The 22,016-nt window shown below is 40.8% G+C and overlaps 2 protein-coding genes across 2 annotated transcripts in view; one reads left to right on the top strand and one right to left on the bottom strand.

Moving 5' to 3' along the window:
* The first annotated feature begins 1,980 nt into the window (after nucleotides 1-1,980).
* On the top strand, nucleotides 1,981-5,679 carry LOC311060621 (uncharacterized protein). Its single transcript, XM_084078860.1, has 2 exons — nucleotides 1,981-2,265; nucleotides 4,159-5,679. Exons 1-2 carry the CDS (start codon nucleotides 2,061-2,063, stop codon nucleotides 5,409-5,411), a joined length of 1,458 nt encoding a protein of 485 aa, XP_083934986.1. The 5' UTR covers nucleotides 1,981-2,060; the 3' UTR covers nucleotides 5,412-5,679.
* Nucleotides 5,680-18,332: 12,653 nt separating this feature from the next.
* LOC311060440 (SRC kinase signaling inhibitor 1-like) overlaps nucleotides 18,333-22,016 on the bottom strand; it is a gene marked incomplete at both ends in the record, with an annotated part of 58,831 nt that continues 55,147 nt past the window's right edge. Inside the window, 3 exons of the mRNA XM_084078618.1 lie at nucleotides 18,333-18,491; nucleotides 20,240-20,389; nucleotides 20,636-20,772. Coding sequence (XP_083934744.1) covers nucleotides 18,333-18,491; nucleotides 20,240-20,389; nucleotides 20,636-20,772 — 446 coding nt within the window. The remainder of the gene's footprint in view (nucleotides 18,492-20,239; nucleotides 20,390-20,635; nucleotides 20,773-22,016) is intronic.

Here is a 22,016-nt window from a genome sequence, read left to right as displayed (position 1 = left end):
ACATGGAAATGGAATAGATTGAAGAGAGAGAGAGAGCGCCATGGAAACGGAATAGATTGAGTCATGTTTTTTGCATTTCAACTTAAATGAGTCTGCATCAAGTGAGGCTTGAACCGGCAACCTTACGGTCATGAAGCACTCTTAGGTAGCTGCAACACTACCTATAGTGCTATATCTTTGTCCAGGCTGATATTGTCTGTTGAGGATCACAAACTCTTGCCTTCTGTCATGACCCAAGCCCCTGTTTCACTAACACTAAGATCACTCGTTCACAAACCATTTACCAATGAAGAAATTGTACATCTCCTCAGAACCTAAATTAGTGAAAGTAGCCGATCTACAAGCTCACAAACCATTAAAAGTTGTCAGATTGTACATTGGCTATTTTCACAATGAAGTATGTTATACATTGAAAAAACATACTCTCATTGCTATCTGAAAAGTTGTGAGATTGTAGATCAGCTGTATGTAAAAAACACTCAATTAAGTATTTCATGTTATCTTTAACAATTGCAGATGTATTCATTGATAGTCATGTTGTGTGAAATGCAACTTAGATGAAGTCTGCACCAAGTGAGGCTTGAACTGGTGACCTTCAGGTTGTGGGGCACACATTTAAGCGAGAAGCCACCAACAGACAAGAACCTGTGAAAGGAGATCACAATGATGATACAGTTTCACGCAAATAGCTGAAAAATCCTGGGTTTAAGTGTTTTTCAAACTGCTCAAGATTGCGGACAATCTAAGGGCGGTGCTTACTGGTCAACGTGATAGATGTGTTCCTCATTAGTCAAGGCACATGTGTAAGCAGGTCTAATGGCTGTCGGCCAAACGAGGCATGACTTTTGCCTGTTTAAAGTTTCAATTTTCAAAAAATTGCTATAGCGCCCCCGTTTGACCAATTGGAGTAAGATTGGTTTCAGTGATATTTGGAATGGCCCTTTACATTTCTGCAAAGTTTCAAAGAATGGTAAGTCTGCATGTATGTGTTAGGGGCAGATGAATAATTGTCATAAAACTGCAATATTCATTGGCTCATTAAAGCTTCATTTTTTCACTTATGGAAGATATTTTGCAAACGTTTTTTGGTATAGGTCCAAAGTTCATGTGTAAAATGTTTCGTGCAGATTACTCAAAAATCCCAGGAGGAGATAGGTTTTAACTGTTTTTCATATAATTCCAAATGGTGGGAGATCTAAAGGTCAGAGGTCAAAAGTCAGAGTGTGAAAGTTGTTCAGCATGAGGAGACGCATGTGTGCATCGAAGTTTCATGGCTGTAGGTCAAACACGGCATGAGTTGTACCTGTTCAAAGTTGGCATTTTTCAATTGAGTGCTATAGCGCCACCTTTTGACGAAAGATTGTGAGAATTATTTCTTGATCGTTTTTCATGACCATCTATCATATGGCCGAGTTTCATAAAAAGCGACTGCACGGTTCAGCCAGAACTGCCAAAAGTGGCAGAAGAAGAAACGGAATAATGCGAATAACAATATGGGTCCATGCTGGAAGCCTGGCCCCATAATTAGACTCTAATGTTAGCAACCCTGACCCTGTGAAACGAGACCCCCACAAGCGGCTGTTTCTCACTCCGGAGCAGCAGGTGGCGGTAACGAACCTTTGAATTGGATGCTAGTCTCCGTACAACGCGCGCCTGTACAACAAAGCCAGGAAATAGTGTTGCCATGTCTGCTTATTATAAGTTGTTAAAATGTTTCAAAAAATATACCATATTTCACATTGTCTTCAAGATTTAGAAAATAGCAGATCTATAAGTTCACAACGCGATGCGACGCGTTGTGAGCTTGTATTTTTCAAATAGCCGATGTACTGTAGATTTGAAGGGATCGTGTGGAGTAGTTGCTTCTTTTGGGCTTGTTTTCATAGACCTGGTTGCTTGTTTCTCTCGTAAAATCTGGCAACACCGAAACAAATTGTGAAATTCTCATTCAAATCAGGAAATCCTTCCCCGACCCCAACTGTAACTCAGAGTGGTCGTGGGTTAGCATAGCACTGCGGTTTAGATATTATTATAGCAGGTTCATAAGTTGCATCTTCAAAATGTCCAGTAAGGAGCCATTGCTTCTTCTAAGACTGAATGTGATTATTTCAGATATTACCGATCGAGTTAACACGGGCGCGGCAGAAATACTCGAGATAGTGTCCAAATATGAGGAAGAACTTCGTCTGGCGAAGGAGGAGATCCACCGACAACGACAACTATTGGATGCCGTTGTTCCACAACAACACACAACGCTGACATCAGGTATTTTTATTACACCATCACCCATGTAGATCGCTATGTACCACAACAACACACGAGATCAGGTATACTCACCTAGCCCTGATACACGACGGACAACGGTCAGTCATGGATGAACTTCAACATAGTGTTTGCACTATCTCCCTTTTCGGTCCGTCCGTACATATACATACATTTCAAATGTAAAGTGTTTACTCATGGCCACGGATGTTATAATTATGTACGGTCCCTCAGAAGTACCCGTATCTTCCGTATTGTTCAATAGAAAGCATTTTAATCCGATCGGTAGCCATTTTCTCCGTATTTTCGCCATACGCTTTCAACTACGCGACCCTATTGGTTGGGAGGTGTATTGCACTCTTGATACATTATAGTACAACTATGAGAGAATGGCCACCGAACGGATTAAAATACTTTTTATTGAACAATACGGAATATACGGGTACTTCTGAGGGGCCGTACACAAATGTAACATCCGTGGTCATGGGGTAAGCACTTTATATTTGAAGTTTGGGCAAAAAAGGAGAAGGTGCAAACGCCATGTTGAAGTTCATCCATGACGGTCAGAAGACCCTATTGTGATCCATGGTTAACACTCACCCATCCATGTGATTGTGTATTCATATAAATGTTCTACAACACACTGCACTGAGATGCAGATCGGGTATTTCCACTCACTACAGTAGTGCTGTGGTGTGGAGAAGTTCCAGTAATCCACACTTTGGCTTGAGTTGACCAAACACCACAGATAGTCACACTACCAGACCTTTCTCGAATTTACCCTGCTTTTTGGCCTAGCACAGAAGACACGCTGTGCAGTGTAGAGAGCCCTCCCCCACCCCCCCCCCCCCCCCCCCCCCCACACATCCCCCCCCCCCCCCCACACACACATCCCCCCCCCCCCCCCCCCCACACACACACCCACACGCCCCCCCACACGCACACACCCCCACACGCCCCCCCCCACACACCCCCCCCCCCCCCACACACACCCCCCCCCCCCCCCCCCCACACACACACACACACACACACACACACACACACACACACACACACACACACACACACACACACACACACACACACACACACACACACACACACACACACACACCATTTTACACACACTTAGTAGCCGCGCTGCCATCTGCTGACCATGTCAAGTAATTACACGTCGGTCTTAAAAGTCTTCTTTTTGTTGTGTGCAGCTTCACCAGTACTCTCAAATTCCTACAGCAACTCAGTACTAGTCTCATTAATGGCAGCTGGCTGGGTAGCCTGCCAACACAATTAATTGTATTGCGAATATCACCCCTGTGGGTTTTCATGTACATTTAATTATGAGACTTTACACATACACTTTGTATTTCCTACTGGTGGATACGTCGCTGAGATTTTCAGTGACTGGATGGGATTATTCATTAACCCGAAATTAAGCCAGAATTTTCAATTTAGACACAATGTCAAAATCGAATGGGTGGAGATTGTCAAGACTCAGTGAGCTCACCGGCTGCACCCGGTTGAGTGTGATTGATGAACCCTAACAATTTGATGGACCGCATGATGTGTAGACTGTGTAACCCCTGACCCTCTGGCCGAACACAGGGCTCTGATGGCAATGTTTGGTTAGAGGCATTTAGAGAAATTAACCTGTGCATACTATTAATGGCAGATCATATTGTGGGCTGTTTTGAGCATCTTTCTAACAGTTTTAGGAAATTTGGCTTCATGGGGAGACACAGAATTCACTCTAATCTCTGGAAAAGTGTTGATGCCCACATAATTATCATGTCGCTAAAAGTCTATAATATATTCCATTATTTGCACTTTTCCCTAAAGGACAATTGTCTTGATTAAGTAAGTTTCTGGTTTAACCTTATCTCTTTTTTCTTCTAGATGCACAGTGTTCTGAGCTCCAACACTCACTTCACCTCTCCGTATGTGAACAGAAGATTCCTCCAGAACAGCTTCTCCGAGATGAAGAGGCGTCTCAGAGCAACAACTCCGATTTCAGTGTATATTCTGTTGCTCTTACAAACATCCAGTTTGAAGAGCTCACCAAGTCCCATCAAACGGACAAGGAAGACGACCTATACAGCTGCCATGAGGGAGAAGAGTTTGGGAGGCCATTAGAGGCTCATGATGATGTCTCCCAGATAGATTTAGTGCAGATAAAAGCAGAGGAGGAACCCATGTCCATCCATATGGGAGAAGAGTGTTGTCAATCTACCCTGGATGCTGCTGAAGACGACACAATGCCTTCAAACTCAAGTCAAAGTTTCAAAATTGAAAGGAAATCTCTCTCTGTTTGTCTCCGCCGCATTCAGTGCATGGAGAACTGCAGTGGAGATGGCAGGCCAAGCAGCCCAGACCAGCAGATGGAAGAGAAACCTCTAGAGCCGTTAATTCAAACCGATGGATGTCAGCTGCCCTCTCCACGCCAGCTTGTTGCTCAGAGTCAAGAGAGCAGAGGTGATCAGGGTAGAAAACAATCTTGTCTAGACCCAAGAAGAAGATCAAAGCAAAAACTAGCAGTTTGCACAGCAGTGCAAACATGTGCCCCAAATGCTGACTTTCAAATGCATCTGAAGATTGAAAATCAATACAATTGTTATGTCTGTGGAAAAGAGTGCAACGATGAGAAAAGTTTTAAGCATCACATACTCACTCATGACAGAGGCACTTGTCCAATCTGCCGAAAAAATATGGCCAGGGTCAACTTGAGAAGGCACATGTTAATTCACACTGGGGAAAAACGATGCCGTTGCAATGTCTGCGGAAAAGCTTTCAGTCGAAGGGACCATTTAAATGGTCACATGGCTAGTCACATACGCGACAAACCACATGCCACACCACACAACAAACCACACATGTGTTCTACTTGTGGAAAACAGTTTGGCCAGAAGCAGGCCTTGGAAAGACACAAGAAAATTCATACAAGAGAGAAATCCAATGACTGCCCTATCAGTCATAAAGGCAAGAAACCAAGGTTTTGTCCAATCTGCCAAAAAGATATCTACGGTTGCTTTAGCAGGCATATGTTAGTTCACAGTGGAGAGAAACCATACAGTTGTGAGTTCTGTGGAAGACGTTACAGACGAAATGAACATCTGAGAAAACATATTTGTCTCCCAGGCACAATATCATAAACATTGCCTGCCCTATATAAATGTTTCTGAAAGAAGAACATTTCACATGGTAGCAACACCCCACAAATACCACCACTATTGTGTCAAACAATTTGCATTCAAATTGTCCCTTGTACCGACAAGGACTTATGTCATGTGAGGTAAAATGAAAGTAATTAATTCGTACCATTTGTAATTTTCCAGTTTTTAATTTACTGTTTTTTTTGTATACTTTAATTTTTGTACGGTTCCCTGTACAACTGAATGTGTAGTAAAACTGTACTTTGAAAGTAATTAATTCGTACCATTTGTAATTTTCCAGTTTTTAATTTACTGTTTTTTTTGTATACTTTAATTTTTGTACGGTTCCCTGTACAACTGAATGTGTAGTAAAACTGTACTTTGAAAGCGGAATATTGTTTGATGCTTCCTTCCACACTAGGCTACATACTAAACAAAGGAGAAAAAGTGACATCATGGTGTGGCATTTGAACTCTTATCATAACACAAAACCTTTAGTCTATGCACAAAACAAAAGAAGGCATTTATTTGGCATTGTATTAATATTGGTTAATGTCACTGCAGCCAGTCCAAGAGATGTTTGTTTGTCACACTCTCTGTGTATTAAATTGAAATATTATCCTCTGATAGGAATTGAATTGTACTGTGATACACTACCATGTGCGAAACAAAAGAAAAAAAGAACAGTAAAATGTTTGCAAACCAATGGGTGATATAATGGTCACAATGTTAAGGTCTTCTATGTGGTTACATGATGTGACAATTTAAAAAGAAAAAAATATACTCAAGATTTTATGGAAACAACTGAACATGGAAAGGAAAACTTGCAGATTGAACCTTTATATCACGTTTAAATTCAAACAAACCTGTTGATTTGAATCATTTTGCAGCTTTAAGGCTATAGTAATTAAAGGCAGCGTGATATGTAGATCATGCCTTAATAGAGATTTACTATTACTTTTGGACTCAACTGGAAGTGGTGAGGGTTTTAATGGTTCCTAAAATAGTGGTCAGTGGTGCAGAACTGGGTGACCTAAGAAGATTCATAAACGACAAAAAGGCTTGCACAATTAAGGCTCTTTACATGCAAAAATAGCCCTTTACTTAAAAAAGAGCAAAAAGTCAGATGGTGAAACAAAGTGACACTGAGTGCGAACTTATCGGTCCTCAGACCATCAACACGATGGTCTGAGGACAGAAACGGCCTCTCCCACCTGTTTTAGCCCTAGTAAGCTTTGAGTTGAGAGCGCAAACTTCCCTACCTCTTTCACTTTGACCTAAGAAGATTAACATGCATACAAACATTACACACATTTTCTCCAATATCAAGTGCAAAGTTTTGAAAACATTTGAGGCCACTCATTAATTCACTGATTGTGTACATTGATAACAAGTAAATCTCTGGAATGATGGACTACAAATTACCTGGTTGTCAAACAAGAAAACTATTAGATTTTGCTTGGGGCAGATGACTACGGGTTCAATTGTCACATACACGTACAATACAGCAGCATTGTAGGCAGTAACATCTTTGTACTTCAAGCTTCTCAACAGTGTGCATAATAATAACATAAGATAAAAGATAAAAAGGTAAAATAGTTGTAGGAATAATTACAAAATAGGCAATATCTACAATCATGTACAGACAGTCTGTAGATAGATACTAGATACGGTAGATCGATAGATAGATAGAATAGGAGTAGGCAACCTTAACATTGGCACAGGGGAGGGTGAATTACACATAATTCTACATTCATTCAAACTCCTAAGTCTGACTGGGGAGGGAGGTTATTGCTAATGATCATTACATCCTGATCCAGAAAATAAAGATTTCTTTTTTTATGCTGATATGGAACACTGACAGAAAATGAAAACATGTTGTCAAAAGGGTTGCAGACCCTGATACTGTCCGTCCTGTCTACTATAGGCTATGGCCTATATGTATACAACAGTGGCAGTAAAGTGAACATTCTAAAATGCAATAGTCTGTCTATCTGCAAAATATCCTGTTTCAGTTAACTTTTTCTTGGTAGAGATAGGAAAATGAGCAAATTCACTGAACATGGCCATTAATTGGCCCAAGAAAACAAGCGATTTTAATGTTATATATTGTTGACCGAATAGCACTTTAGACCGTTTGTTACATTACATAATAATAAAATGAACAATTGGAAACAAAACATTAGTTTTCACATGTTTTTGTGAGCGCTATAGGGCTTGAAATAAATAGAAAGCACTTCCATTTTGCATTCGATTGCACTTGAAAACAAATTTCATTGTAAGGAAAATTAATAAGAAGCACATTTTTACAGCTGTCCATGACAGACTACGAAAATATGGCATATCATTTATATTTACATCATTCATAGTTCTCAAGTAGACACTTCATCCTCTGAAACTCACTGACAGTCTTTTTACATTGCTCGGCTGATTTTATGACAATGTCTCTCAGCTTTATATCCTGCTCTGGTGTTGGTGTGACTCTGACTATGCCAATTACTAACAGAACGAGTCGCACAATAATCTCAGTCTCAGGTTTGCAGACAGGGTCGACAGGTCCGTGCTCACAGCAGACAGTTCAGTCACTCTCTCAAGCAGACGTTTCAGTTCTGCTGCGTCTGAGAGACTTGTCTCTGCCTGTGTCATCACTCTGGAGGCATTTCTGTTTGACTCCTTGTAAGCTTTTAGTATTTCATCCAGGCTATTAGTTTGTGGTTTGACTATTGTCAGGAATTCTTCTCCCAATTCTTTCACAGCATTTGTGGATCCTCTCTCTTTCATTGTCTTATAGAGGGTTGTCAAAACAACACCACCAATTGCTGCTGATAACCACAAGCTTAAACTGCCTGTCAGTGGAGCTGCAATTATTCCCACAATTACTAGCACTAATAATCGTCTTACCATTCTCCTGACCGTGTCTTTGTTTTTGTGAATTTTCTGAACTTCATTAGCTGTTTCACTGAGCCTATGTGCAATAGCTTCCATTCTTACTTGCTTGGTATCAAAATGTTTTACATATGTTGCAACATTTTCACGGACTAGATTGGATAAATCTGGTGGTAATTCCATGCTGTATCTTCTCTTTGATGTACCCTGGTCCATTTTCAAAAATACATCTGGTGGTAATTCCATACTGTATCTTCTCTTTGATGTATTACTGATATTATTTTCAAAAATAATATCAGTCAACAGACACCTCTGTTGTCTTTGTATGTTATGGCTCAGTTGTAAAATGTTGAAAAGCTGAAAGTTGAAAAAACAGATGTATTAGTTTTAATAGCTCACAGAAGTCCAAGGTACAAGGGGCTGTGTTAATGGGTGACTAATCCCTCAAGACAGATTCTGCAAACAACAAATTTACATTTACTGTACTAAATCTGTTTCATGTCTTTTCTATTGGCAGCATCCGAACACAGAAAGAAAAACTTGCAGAATGAACCTTAGATCTGTGTAAACAAACATTTTGCAGCTGTAAGACTAAAGGCAGTGTGATATGTAGATCATTTTGTACTCGCCACAATTAAACTGTTAATTCGCATTACTACAGTACATCCGTACTGTACACTGGTCTTACCTCAGCATAACTGGGAAATGGTGAGGGTTTTAATGGTTCTCAGAATAGTGGTCAGTGATGCAGCAGCAGAACACTGGTGACCTAAGGATATTATTGACGTATAACTATTAAGTGCAAAGTTTTGAGACCTCTCATCAATTCAATTGATTCAAATGAGTGCACTTTGAAATATCTCTGCTCAAATTGGACCACATACAATACAGCAGCACTGTAGGAGGGGGAATTCTTATACTTGATGCTTTTCAATAGTATGAATAATAATAAAATAAGAATAAGAGAGAGAATGAGAGATAAAAACGGTAATACAGTGTTAATAAAAGGAAATTCATCCAAGCAGCAGCACATGATCATGCATTTTCTTTTCAGTTTCAAACTTTCGATTATCATTTTAACTGTTTGCTTGCCCAGAAAATCACATTATTTATCGTTGACAGAATAGCACGTGACATAAGACAGTTTGCTGTGGTCCCGTTATGCATATGAACTATTCAAAACAAAATGTTTCTAATTGAGTTTACAGGTATTTTTCTTTTCTTCTTGCAAGAGCAGCAAAATGTCTATGACTATGGTAATACATTGCTTAAAAAATAGCATCAGCTCAACTAGATTCTATGCCCTGGCCAGAACTCAAAAAGTGATTCTACAACTGCCTTCTAAATCAATAGTTCTCACACTTTCAAGATTTTTAAAAAATGTTAAAAAATAGAAGATGTACAAGCTCGCACTGTGAGCTTGTATATCTGCTATTTTTGAATAGCCAACTCTAAAATCTAAAATGACACAGATGCTTTCCCGGTTTAAATGGGATAAGCGGCAAGGAATTACAGTTCACATATATGGACTGTGCAGATTCCGTTCACGTTTGCCAATACTGCAACATTTCAGTATTATGCTGTGCTTAGAATGTCAATTTATCTGGCATCAAATAAACAAATAAAACAAACAAACTGTATACATGGTTAAATAGGTTAAAACATTAAAACGTTTAACCTTTTATCTTATTTCATCATATTCTATCATTATCCACACTGGTGAGAAGCAGTACAACAATTTAACCGCCTATAATGCTGCATTGTATGAGTGTGTGACAATAAACAACCTTAACCTTGGTGTGTTTTAGTTGACACAAACACTGAAAAAGATAGTCAAGCTCTGGATATACCTACAGGACATTTTGGTAGAATATAAAAATATATATTTATTGACATTGTTTAACAACTTCTGATTAACCATCTAAAACGTTTGTGCACTTTGAGCACAAGTGTTAAATCACTAGTTCTAAACAAAACATGTAATCCATGCACGCAATGCATGTATAATAAAAGTACTGTACCAAACACTGCAAAGATATCACCAGTAACAGTAACTGTGATCTGCTGCCATCTTCCTGTTCTTTGTATTAATGCAGCAGCAGCACTGCACGTTCCTAATAATAATAAATAATAATGTGTTAGTGTTAGGATCTATACCTATAGTATATCGTACACATCGAGATTAAAGTCCTTGGTATGTGTGATTCAAAAAGAAGAAATAATTTGTTGCACATGACCTAGTAGCAGGTCCCATATAATGAAATGACCGTGGGTAGCACTAGAAACACAATATATTTCATAAAACACAGCAGAACCTTTAAGGCATAGTATAAATCAGGCGCTGGCAGCCATCTCGTATAAGAGGTCCACTTTTATTGTCACAAAACCACAACAGTAACGTACAAAAGCAGCGATCATTGTTCGGTACCGTACTTGGATTTTTCTCACACGAAGCAGCAACTGTTCCTTTGATACAACAAAGTTGCATGGCATTTTGCACTGTTTGTCTCCATACTGGTTTTAGTATAGGTGATCATTCTTCACAAATCACAAACAACACTTATCCCACACAGCAAGCAGCACTCTCAGACTCAAGGTACATCAGTTAGTCTATATATGATATTTCAAATGTCTTTTCAATAGTGTTAATAATGATAATCTTAATTTCTCTTTATGTCGACAGTAAAACAGGCCTCACCGACCCATTTCAACATAATACAAAATCTATTGTACTGTACAATGTTTGTTTACCCTATTATACACTCACGAGTATACACAGAATTATTGACAAGAAAATGAGACCTTGATAAACGCAGCGTGCAATTGTTCAGGAATGTATACAGTATGCATGCCATTTTGGGTTATTTTTCTCTCTAAAAATATCACAAAAATCAATTGATATGATGTCTGGTCTATTTTTTATATACACACTTTTGAACACCGACAAACAATTTTGAACGATCACACATTCATCGAGAAACTAATGGTAATTTCAACTCTTTAGTCTGCATGGTGTACATACTGTAATTTGTGCACTATTGATAATGACAGAGAAGACAGCTACAATGGATAGTCATATAACAGACTGTATCTTTTTATAGGAAGGAGGATCTGTGCTTTTCTGATATGGTCGTGTGGTGTTAATATATAAGTACTTCAGAACCATCTAGAGTATTTACTATAGGCTTCCATTGTTATCCAGCCTATTGTTTCTATATATCTCTTTGATTACTGTGACAGGCTGTAATCATGATTTGGTCAATGGTAAAAGCAGGTTGGGACGTAAAAGAAATTGGTAAAAAAAAAGAGGAAAGGAATACTTTACAGAATACATGTGTTACATGCTTATGAATCCTCTCTTTCAAGTATAAAAATACAAAAAAGTTTGATTATATAAAACATAGATGATGCTTTTCTTTTCTTTTTTTACATGTTAATAAAGTAAATCTCTTCAAACAATTATTAAATGGTCATATAACACACCTACAATATATCTCTGAAGTGGTTATACAGTATACTGTACTGTAACAGCTATATTTCGGTTTCTTGAGTGCTGGCTCAGTTAAGAACGTACTGTAACATTATTGTGTGTAGTTTGTTTTGTGCTGTGAAATATGAAGCTCAGAGATTCCATGTTAGAGTCTTGATAACTTCCTCCAGGAACATATCAAACAGAAGTCTAACTGTGGAATTATTGTTCTACTTTTTTATGCCCGCAGCACACTGCAGTGTCAATGTGTTTGTCACATGTTTGGCCCTAGAGCTGGCCATTTTGCTATGTGTACCCACTTTGGCAAAATCGTAAGAGCGAGGGCCAACAGTAGTAAGCTGTTATAATGGGTCTCGATTCCTTTCAAGAAAAATATCATCAGTAGATTCCTACATTGGTGTTGGAGGTGAGATACCATTCTAAAATACTTTTAAGAACTTTGTAACAGGCCTAGAACAGACAGAGAAAAATGCAACCAATGCAAGTCTTTTACAGGTCTTTTTAAAATCCTCCTCTGATAATGGATAGTCTGACCATTTTGTTCTTACTTCTTAAGTAAAAACAAAAGGGCTGCCATGTGATGGTAAATGTAGAAGGGAGATGTATGAAATGGAAGCTTGAAGCTTTTTCATGTAAACTGATCCTTCATCATTTTGTGTGAACAACATATCGGGTTCCACAAGTGCATTCATTTAGTGACCCATGTTTGCCAAGGTTCCTTGTGTAGACTACTATGATCACATTTCAAAATGTAAAGGCTCATTTCAAAAGCTAATATGCTTATTGAAAAGCCCCAAACAATAACGACAGCAGTACCACTTGAACTGACTGACACCTTTGAAACAAGACTGTAGAACAAGGGCAAGGAGTAAGAAAACAAGACATGACTCAGTCATGTATACCAGCTTGCTTTCTTTTTTCTCTCTCTCTGTGTGTGTGTGTGTGTGTGTGTGTGTGTGTGTGTGTGTGTGTGTGTGTGTGTGTGTGTGTGTGTGTGTGTGTGTGTGTGTGTGTGTGTGTGTGTGTGTGTGTGTGTGTGTCGTGTATGCGCCATGTATGCGTGGCTTGTTTTCATAGACCTGGTTCCTGATTTGTCTCGCAGAATCTGTCAACACTGCTAGTGGCTCTCCATTGGCTTAGACCTGTTGCTTATTTCTCTCGCAGAATCTGGCAACACTGCTAGGCCAGAACGGACGCTACGCAGCTTGTATGCAGAGGTGTAAAGTAACTAAGTACATTTACTCAAGTACTTACATTTTGTCCTATATATTACTCTGTGTCACGGCGATTTGAACCAAGGCAGGTGTGTATAGTACCCATAGAGGCCAGAGGCGTGTCTAGTACCATAGCTTGGGAGGACGAGACCGCCCATTCAGAGTATGGGAAAGTATCCCCATTGGCTTAAAGGACAGCCAATGATTGAAAACATGTCGCGAATATGTCGAACACATGGATGACTAGTAGGTAGGGGTGTGCCGATATATCATCCCGCGATATATGGCGATACGTTTTCGTGACGATGTATCGTTTTGGGGGGAAAATATCGTGTTTTTTTTTTTTTTTTGCAATAATATTAATGCAAAAACAAACTTATTTGTTTGCATTTGCTTCCCCCCCCCCATATATTTTCATAAGCTTTTTTTCCCCCCCATATATCTTCATAAGCCCCCCCCCCCCCCCCACATATATTTTCATAATAAAGAAGTGCCATGTATCGTATCGTATCGATGTCGTGAGCCCAATATCGTATGGTATCGATTCATGAAATTAGTGTATCGGCACACCCCTACTAGTAGGTTAGTCTCTTCTTAGACCAGCTTGCAAGCTGGTAAAAACCCCACTGGCTGTGTTCTGAACAAAAGCTGTAACTGACCCCCGGTGAAGAGAAAGAATCAGTAAGATTGAAGACAGGCCAAAGGGACAAGTAGTGCAACAATCGAAGCAACGAATAATTGAAGCCAACAGACACACGTGCACAAAGCAAGCAAAGATGAGAAAAGATGAGTGGCTGTCACTAGCTGAATGTACATCGGCAGAGCAGGGTGGGGGGTGGGGGTGCTGTGATCAGTAGCGCTCTGCTGTCAGTGTTTTGGGACAGGCAATCTGTCCTGATTCAGCTCTTATATCTCTTGGTAAAGGAAGAGGAGGAGATGAGGCCTGAGGGATCTGGGAAGGATCGCATAAAGCAGAGCAGAAGATATCAGGGCGAGAAGGGAGAATAGCAAGATGAGAGAGCAAGAAGAGGAGGAGAGTGGAAGACAGAGGCGGTGATAAAGGGCAAGAGAAGGGAGGAGTAGAGAGGAGAGGAGAAGAGGAGTCTGAAAGCATTTGATTCTTTCTCCTGTTGCTGGGACGGAATTACGTCACACATATCAGCCATTCCAATCCATATCGAACCATCCAATCCTTGCCCACAAGAACACTCCTTTTCAGCTTATCTGAAAGTGTGTCTGTGTTGCACTGACAACTGCTCCTTGTTGGCCAAGACCCCTGGGTGGGTGATGCTAAAAGAACATTTACTTGTATGTAATATCAGAAAAGATGCTCTCTCAACAACAGCTGGAGTCCCAGAGACGGCTTTCAGAGCCAGATAAAACTAAAGAAATGGAGAAAAAGTCCTCTTTGACAACCATGCTAATGAACAGCCTCATGCTTACGCGAACAGGGGATTTTCCCTCTGATTACACACATTCATGGGCCACACACTGCTCCCAATGGTTTGCTCATCCAAAAGTCCAATGAGGCAAAAAGGGTGACGGGGGACAAACAAGTTACGTTCACTTAAGATTAACGACCCAGAGACCTCCCATTTAGCTGGGCATGTTGACAAAAAAAGGCATACTCAAGTGGAGGGGCGAGCCTTTGACCGGTGCCAAGTGAAACTGGCAGACTGTTGGAGATTTAGATATAGCAACCAGCCTGCGTTCTTCACGTGATCGATGTGTCTCGGCTGCACCCTTGGGAACCCTACTGTACACAGATCAGAGTGAGATATGGCATAGAGGGCTAGTGGAAGATTACAGTACGCTTGCTTCTATAAGCATGATGAGCACAGGGCATGTTACTTTACAAAGGGTAGGATCCAGAGCTGTAAATTGAGGGATTGGACTCAAATGGGTACCGCAACACATGCCTGAATACGATACCTTTAACAAAATCTGTGCTCCCAGTGCTCGTACCGGATATAACTGGGTTATAGAGAAGGATGTATGGGAGGGAACGTTTGAGGGCTGACGTCGGCATGAGACAAATGGAAGAGAGAACAGTCCCTTGTGGCCCTGTGGGGCACGCTGGCATAAACATCTGCGGCACTCCAGGTCCTGTCAGGAACACAGGCGCTGGAGGAGACAGGTGCACCACCCATGCTCTCATGGGATTTAGTGGCATAAAGTGCAACGCACGCATTTCTGCAGAAAAAGCAGCATTAAATTCCAGTTCCATCGGGCTTTGACCCTACTTTCAAAACAGAAATAGGGATACGGATGGCCTGGGGGTGGCGAAACCATGTAGTGCACTGTTAGTATGGATACCGCATTACCACGGCGTCAGTCCTTCTTAAAGCTACAATCCCATATGTTTGATGTCTCTCCCTATGCATAGGTAATTGCAACGATGTCTGAACTGCAAGATGTTGCACCGTCTGCTTCAAATAACTTCATTGACATTGTCAATCAGTATGTGTCCTACCTGACCTGACAGCAGGGCCTACATTTCTCAATGGAAGAGCAGGGAGACCACCTCTAACCTAATATAATCTTAATATACTCTACTATACAGATTGGTTAAAATAACATTTGATTCTTTATAATTAGTCCTAGATTGTCATTTTTTATCTGTGATGTCTAATAAAAAGGTAAAATACAGTGAAAAGGAATCTTAAACAATAGGGGTATAAGTGCATCCGGATTTGCTGTCTTTATAAGTGATATTATTCAGGTCAAGACAAACAAACACATTTTGAGATACAATTTATAGCACTTGGTTGTATGTGTTGGCAGTTTTTTTTTAAAGATGCTTGCTGTTTTGTAGTTTGACAGCCTCAGGCTGCCAAGCTAAATCCAGAGTTTCATCAACACATACTTAGTAATGTAGATATTAGAGATACTGTAGATACACACAGAGACACTGCACTACTTCGGTTCATCTCAATACAGGCGATGTGAAATTGACTGTATTCACTTATGAGTAAAAAGTGAGCTTATAGTTATAGTATATAGTAATTGTATTGTGAATTGCAACTATTTTATATATATTGAAGCTTCTGCTTTACACATACAACGCCCCATTATGTGTCGGAGCGAAAGGTGTGCAGTTAATTCTTTGCATTGCACAAGATCTCCACTGGATTTCCTTTGACCTACAAATCATAGTGCTGTACAGTGTGATGATAACACGGATGCATTTATGTCCACTGAAGTCAACCAACTCCAAAATAAGACCTCTGCCATACTATTTGAATGTTAAAAAATGACAGTATAAACTGTACATGTCATTTTGTGTCAATCACAGACAACACAGAATACAGTATGTTGTGTACAGGAAGTTACCTAATAATATATATTGATTTATGAATGCTACAGCTACCATATTTGGATTATGATAACATTATACAACGGCACGCCAAGCACCATGTCACTGCTCCAAAGTATGAAGGAGCCATATACAAAAACAAAAATAAATCAGCTGCAGTTTTCTATGAAAAGTTGAATGACTCCGATCACAACCTCAGCAGGCTTGTTCACAGTGAAGAAAAACAACAAGGGAGAAATAGGTACACAGCATTGTTGCATAATGTAACGTGAATAGCAAATCAGCACTTAACGGCAACCATTCATAAATACCAATACTTTTGGTAAATGTCTGGGGCAGTGTAGTTATTGACAGACGGCAAATGGAGGTCAGGTGTGTTAGCCATGTTAGTGGCATATACAGTACTATAGCCACTGTTTACTACTGATGTGAAGTGTTATCAAGAGTATATTGTCCTATAGACATGATAGCTTGTGGCTGTGCTTCAAGAGATATCTGAAAACATTTGATGCCACCTGGGACAAAACAAAACTCAGCAAATGACTGCGGAAGATTTTTCTCATGGATAAGGTAAGTTTGTCTGGTAAAATAAATTATAATATGCATGTGTCTGAGGATATATGTTATGGACTCCATTTCCAGCCAAAGGGAACCCTGGGCTGTATGTGCTAACTAATGGAAAGTATATCGACACAGGCAGGACTGAGAGGATTGAGGTTGAATGGCTCAGGTGCTTTCTAACCTAGAAGGATGGGCTGGCTGTGTTATCACTACCTCGCTGTTGGGAATTTGCAGAAAAGCTCTCTTTAGAAGATTGCGGCCAATGGTGGGTCAAGTCTACTCCTCACCGTATGCCAGCGTTGGTTTGAGGAGTGTGCAGGAGCAGATAAGATGATGGAGGGGGGGGGGGGGGGGGGGGGGTCACATCCGAGAGGTTATAGCTTCTGGGTTCTCAGGGCAAGTAGCTTGCTAGCAAAACTCATACAGACTCATACTGCAGTTTCCCTCTACCATTTGGTATATCTTGTCATTGGTTTTGTCATATTCCAGTCAAATTATTATTACATTTTCTTTTCTACTTAACATTTTTCTTTATGGATTGTCGTCTGTTTTCTTTTGCTTCTAATTTGTCTTCATCACACATTCACCATGGTGAGAACACGAGGCAGCGGTTCTCTGTGAACCGAAACTAAACGAACATCTGATCCGTTGTTTCAGCACTTCCCATTAGAAGCAACTCTGTACCCTGTGACCTTTGAAGTTGTTCTTCACCTTCCTCATGTTGTATAATGTGCTGTTGCATTAGTGCTGTTAAATGCAGCCCCAAGCAGTCTCACGTAATGGGCTGGCATCTCAGTAGTGGCTACAGGCTGATAACGGTAGTTCAATACTGCCAGTCACCTTAAGTGACTGAAATACTATCCAAGCACTCCACTGGAATACTGCCTGGCAACCTTGGGACGGAAAGGGCAAGTACTGCGAAATGGACAGTAAATAGTAGTGATTTGATAAATAGAATGAGAGAGGAGAGGAATGAAACAGAAGAAAACAGAGGTTTGGATGATTATCTGTTGGTGGAAGGTCACCAACTTGACTTTGAGATGTGAAATTGTTCCGTGGCAAGACAATGTAACACATTGGAGGTTAAGAATGATCCGTATAGAAGTAGGTATTATCATTACAGCTAAGTTAATCAGTCACAAGCACCACCAAAAACCTTCCCCGGAAAAACGAAACACCAACATACGACAAAAACCTATTTTCTAAGCAAGGTACTTTAGATCCAGTAACTCAAAAGTCAGAAACACACCATCAACAAGGAGACTGTTCAACAAGATACTGTAGACGTCTCCCCGCCTCTTCTTGTATATGAGCTCATATTGTTAGCTCTGTACCGCGTTTCTTGACCCCCATTTATGTCCCAACCTCTGAAGAGACTCCTGTGGAGTGGGTCCCACAGAGGTGCATCATGGGGATGTCGTTGGGTCGGGGTGCCCACGTCAGAAGTGGCTCTTCTAGAAGTGAAATACCTGCTGCTGGCCCTGGATCTTAGGAAAATCCTCTCTCTGCTTGCGGTTCTTAGGTCTCTCCAGGCTGCCCTGTTGGAGGTGTTTGAGCCTGGCTGCCACAGTGGGCTGGGGTCCCTTGACTGGGCCGGGGGAGTTGCTGGCACTCTGTAGAGGGATTGAGAAAACATAGATGACTTGGTGGAATTTGAAAGAGCTATTTCATGGTAATAAACAGTCTCAGCAATATTTTATATAACTGTCTATCTAAATGTATTCTTGCCAGTTTTTTCAACTGGGTATTCATGAATTGCACAAAATGCCAAAATAATTTGAAGCTATATTACAGAGTGGGAGAACTCAGCAAATGCCACTTAACAATTTCAGCAGCCGATATCATCCAGCATTAGCTGTAGGAATCTGCTGTCACCTTCAGCAATCATGTTCTTTATTCCGGCTGCAACATCAACAACTGTTTCCAGGCAAAATTATTTATTGCAAGTGATATGGGAAACGTGAGAAAAATAATTACCTAAAACCACCTAAAATTTTCAGACCTGGTTTTAAAATGAGCATTAGGAGTTGTTTTTGCAAATGTGTCCCCAGAGCAGCAAATCATAGTGGTATGGTATAATACATCTCATCTTCTCATTAATTACTGAGATTAGCCCAGATTAGCTGACTCTCATAGCAGCATGTGGCATGTTTCAAGCTATTTAAACACTCATGTCAAATCAGACCATTCATAACATGTCATGGTGAGTTTAGTATGGCGTATTAAATCATTAGTTAATTGGGAAAATCCAACCAGGTTTCAGGGCAAATGTCTCAAACATTAAAAAAATCCTATCTATGTAAAGTGTTTAAAGCTTTCAAGAAGAATTAGACTCTTAGGAAGCCATCAGCAGAAAAAAGAAATCCAAAGTAGAGAGGAATTGTTAGTGAAGTTAAAAAGGGAAGTTCAGAATAACTCTTGGCACTCTGTATCTGTGCACCGCTGCTCACAGAGTACAATGTCCTCTATACTGTACCTGCAACCATACTATATCTCACGGTTCTCATGCTCTAACCCTCGCCATAGTTGATCAAATGTGATATGGATGACGAGTCTATATCCCACCTTGCACTGCCCTGTTCTCTGTCCTTTCATTCATGAACCACGAACTGTAAACTGAATTATGTCCTGTCATTCAGATTGAGGTCAATGGAGCACTGCTGTTTTAAAATGTTTATTGTCAGCCAAGTGCTATAAATAGGCATTAATTTATTCTGCTGCAATTGTGTGTTTGTTAAGCTCGAATCCACAGGCACCAGTATTACTCATCCTCAGGAATCCTCAGGAGTATTGGATGAGGTTCCCCATAAAATGACGGATAAACATTGTATTTCAGTTTGATGTCCAACATTGACTGAGTCACTATTTGACTGAAGCAACATAAAGGTCTTCGTATTTGACTCTCAGAGGCGTACTTCCTTTCTGCTACAACCTGTCCTGAATGGAAACATGACACTCACAGAAGTGGTTCTTGAGTCACTGTCGTGCAGAAAGTGGGGCGAAAGGAAAGGCGCAAGGCCAGGAATGGACAGAGATCTAAGAAAGTCCACAAGCGTGGCAAAGGCAGAGGGGAAAGGTGGTGGAAGCGTTTACCTTTCTTCTCAAAGACCCAATGGCGCAACGAGGGGTAGGGGTGGGCCTCGGTAGGGTGCTCAACAGGCTATGACAAAGGGAATCTTTTACAGGGGTTCTCTGAAAGATCTGTGAGGTAGCCGGTTGTTGCATGGGAGAGTACCGCAAAGAAACATTATCATCTTGACATGACACAATGCATTCATCGCAAATTTGCTATAACTACTATATAAAACCAACAACATGCATTTTAGACTAACGGTCACATAAAACGGGTAGAATGCTACACCTCTAGCTCAGCAATGATCCTCTCTTCGTCGTCCTCATCTTTGATGGCCGACGCTGCGATGACAGGCGGTGTGGAGGCAGGCCGCGGCGTGTCAGAGGGAGTGCGCCTTAATTTCACCAAGGTTTTTGGCATATCAGCATCCTCCTCTGCCTACAGGCAAAACAGAGATGGAATAATCACTTCAGTCTGTTGCTCCAAAATCATGCTTATGTAACCTATATGTTACCTTTCACCTTGCATGTTGGGTTTGGCAGGTAACATTCTAATTGGTGATTATTTCTTTGCTTGGAGGGAGAGCAGCTCTACCTAAGAAACTACGTTTCTCCGGCACACAACTTTGTCTAACTTGAGTAAAGTTTAGGAAACCCCCGACTGACACAGCTGTCAGTATCCCACCTTCTTGGTGGTCATGATGACCTCTCCTGTGCGGTTGGTAGTCAGGCCATGAGCTGACGGGAAGCTTCGGCGAGGAGGTGGGGGCGGTGGCGATTTGGAGGGCTTCTCTGTGCGGTATCTTGCCACCGTGAGCTCCGCTGGAAATATGCAGCAACAACGACAGATGCAAACTGAACAACTGCTCCGTAATGATCACTAACTTCCTACAATGACAGTACCGTAGTGATGACAAACACATGACAAACACGCAAATGACATCTTGGCTGTAAAATAAGTGTTCATTAATAGAACGTAATCACTTCAAATCCTAGATATTTCATTGTCCTGAGTCCCACCAGGGGTCTATAATAGCCGCCTCCTTTTCTTCCGTCTACACCAAATCTACAAAATCACAATGCGTTGCAACACAACGTGTTGTGACCTTGTAGATCGGCTATTTTCGCCAAATGTTCGCCACAGAATAGGGACGCTAGGGTTTATGTGGTTGCAAAACACAAACATAAGTGATCACCAATAGTATAAATGTCTACTGAGAAATGTGAGCATAGTTCAACAGTCAACTTGAAAACGTTATAGAGGGTATGCCGCAGTATCCTGAGGGCTAATTTAAAAACTCTCTTCTAAGAAACAGGAGAATATACAACAATGAGCATCATTCAACAGTGCACTTAAAGACTTTATAGAGGCTGAACTTTATAGACTGGGTATACCGCAGTATCCTCAGGGATAGTTTAGAAACTCTCTACTGATAAACAGGACAATATACAACAATGAGCAACGTTCAGCACTGGCAGTACACTTTATAGCGGGTGCAATGCAGTATCCTCAGGGTTAATTTAAAAAGTTTAATATTTCAAGATATATCTAAAACATAATGGGAAAACAATGGCAGTGTGCAAACAAAGTTTGGTGGTGATCGGTCCAGTGGTTTGTGAGATTAGCTCACACACACACACACACACACACACACACACACACACACACACACACACACACACACACACACACACACACACACACACACACACACACACACACACACACACACACACACACACACACACACAGCTGCAGGGTTTTCTATTGCATCAGAAGAGGAGGCGAGACTCCCCGGCCCCTTGAGAGGAACACACACACACACACAGACCCTCTCATAGACGGCTAGCCTCCCGCAGAGCCACGCCTTAAAGATTTACACTGTGTGTGCCAGTGCTAATGCCTATGACCCATGTCAATGTTAGTCCATACCTTCAGAGAAACTTACATTCAGAGGTCATCTAAGACCTGTGAACCTGCTTTCTGAACACCTGTTCCACATTGTAACTCTCAAATCAATACTTGCCAACTGAAAATAATAGGCAGCTCAAAACATCACTGATAA

Source organism: Gymnoscopelus microlampas, assembly GCF_963454915.1.
Source record: "Gymnoscopelus microlampas genome assembly, chromosome: 14".
NCBI lineage: Eukaryota > Metazoa > Chordata > Actinopteri > Myctophiformes > Myctophidae > Gymnoscopelus > Gymnoscopelus microlampas.
The sequence above is the reverse complement of the archived record's forward strand: the minus strand, read 5'-3'. Positions and strand labels throughout refer to the sequence as shown.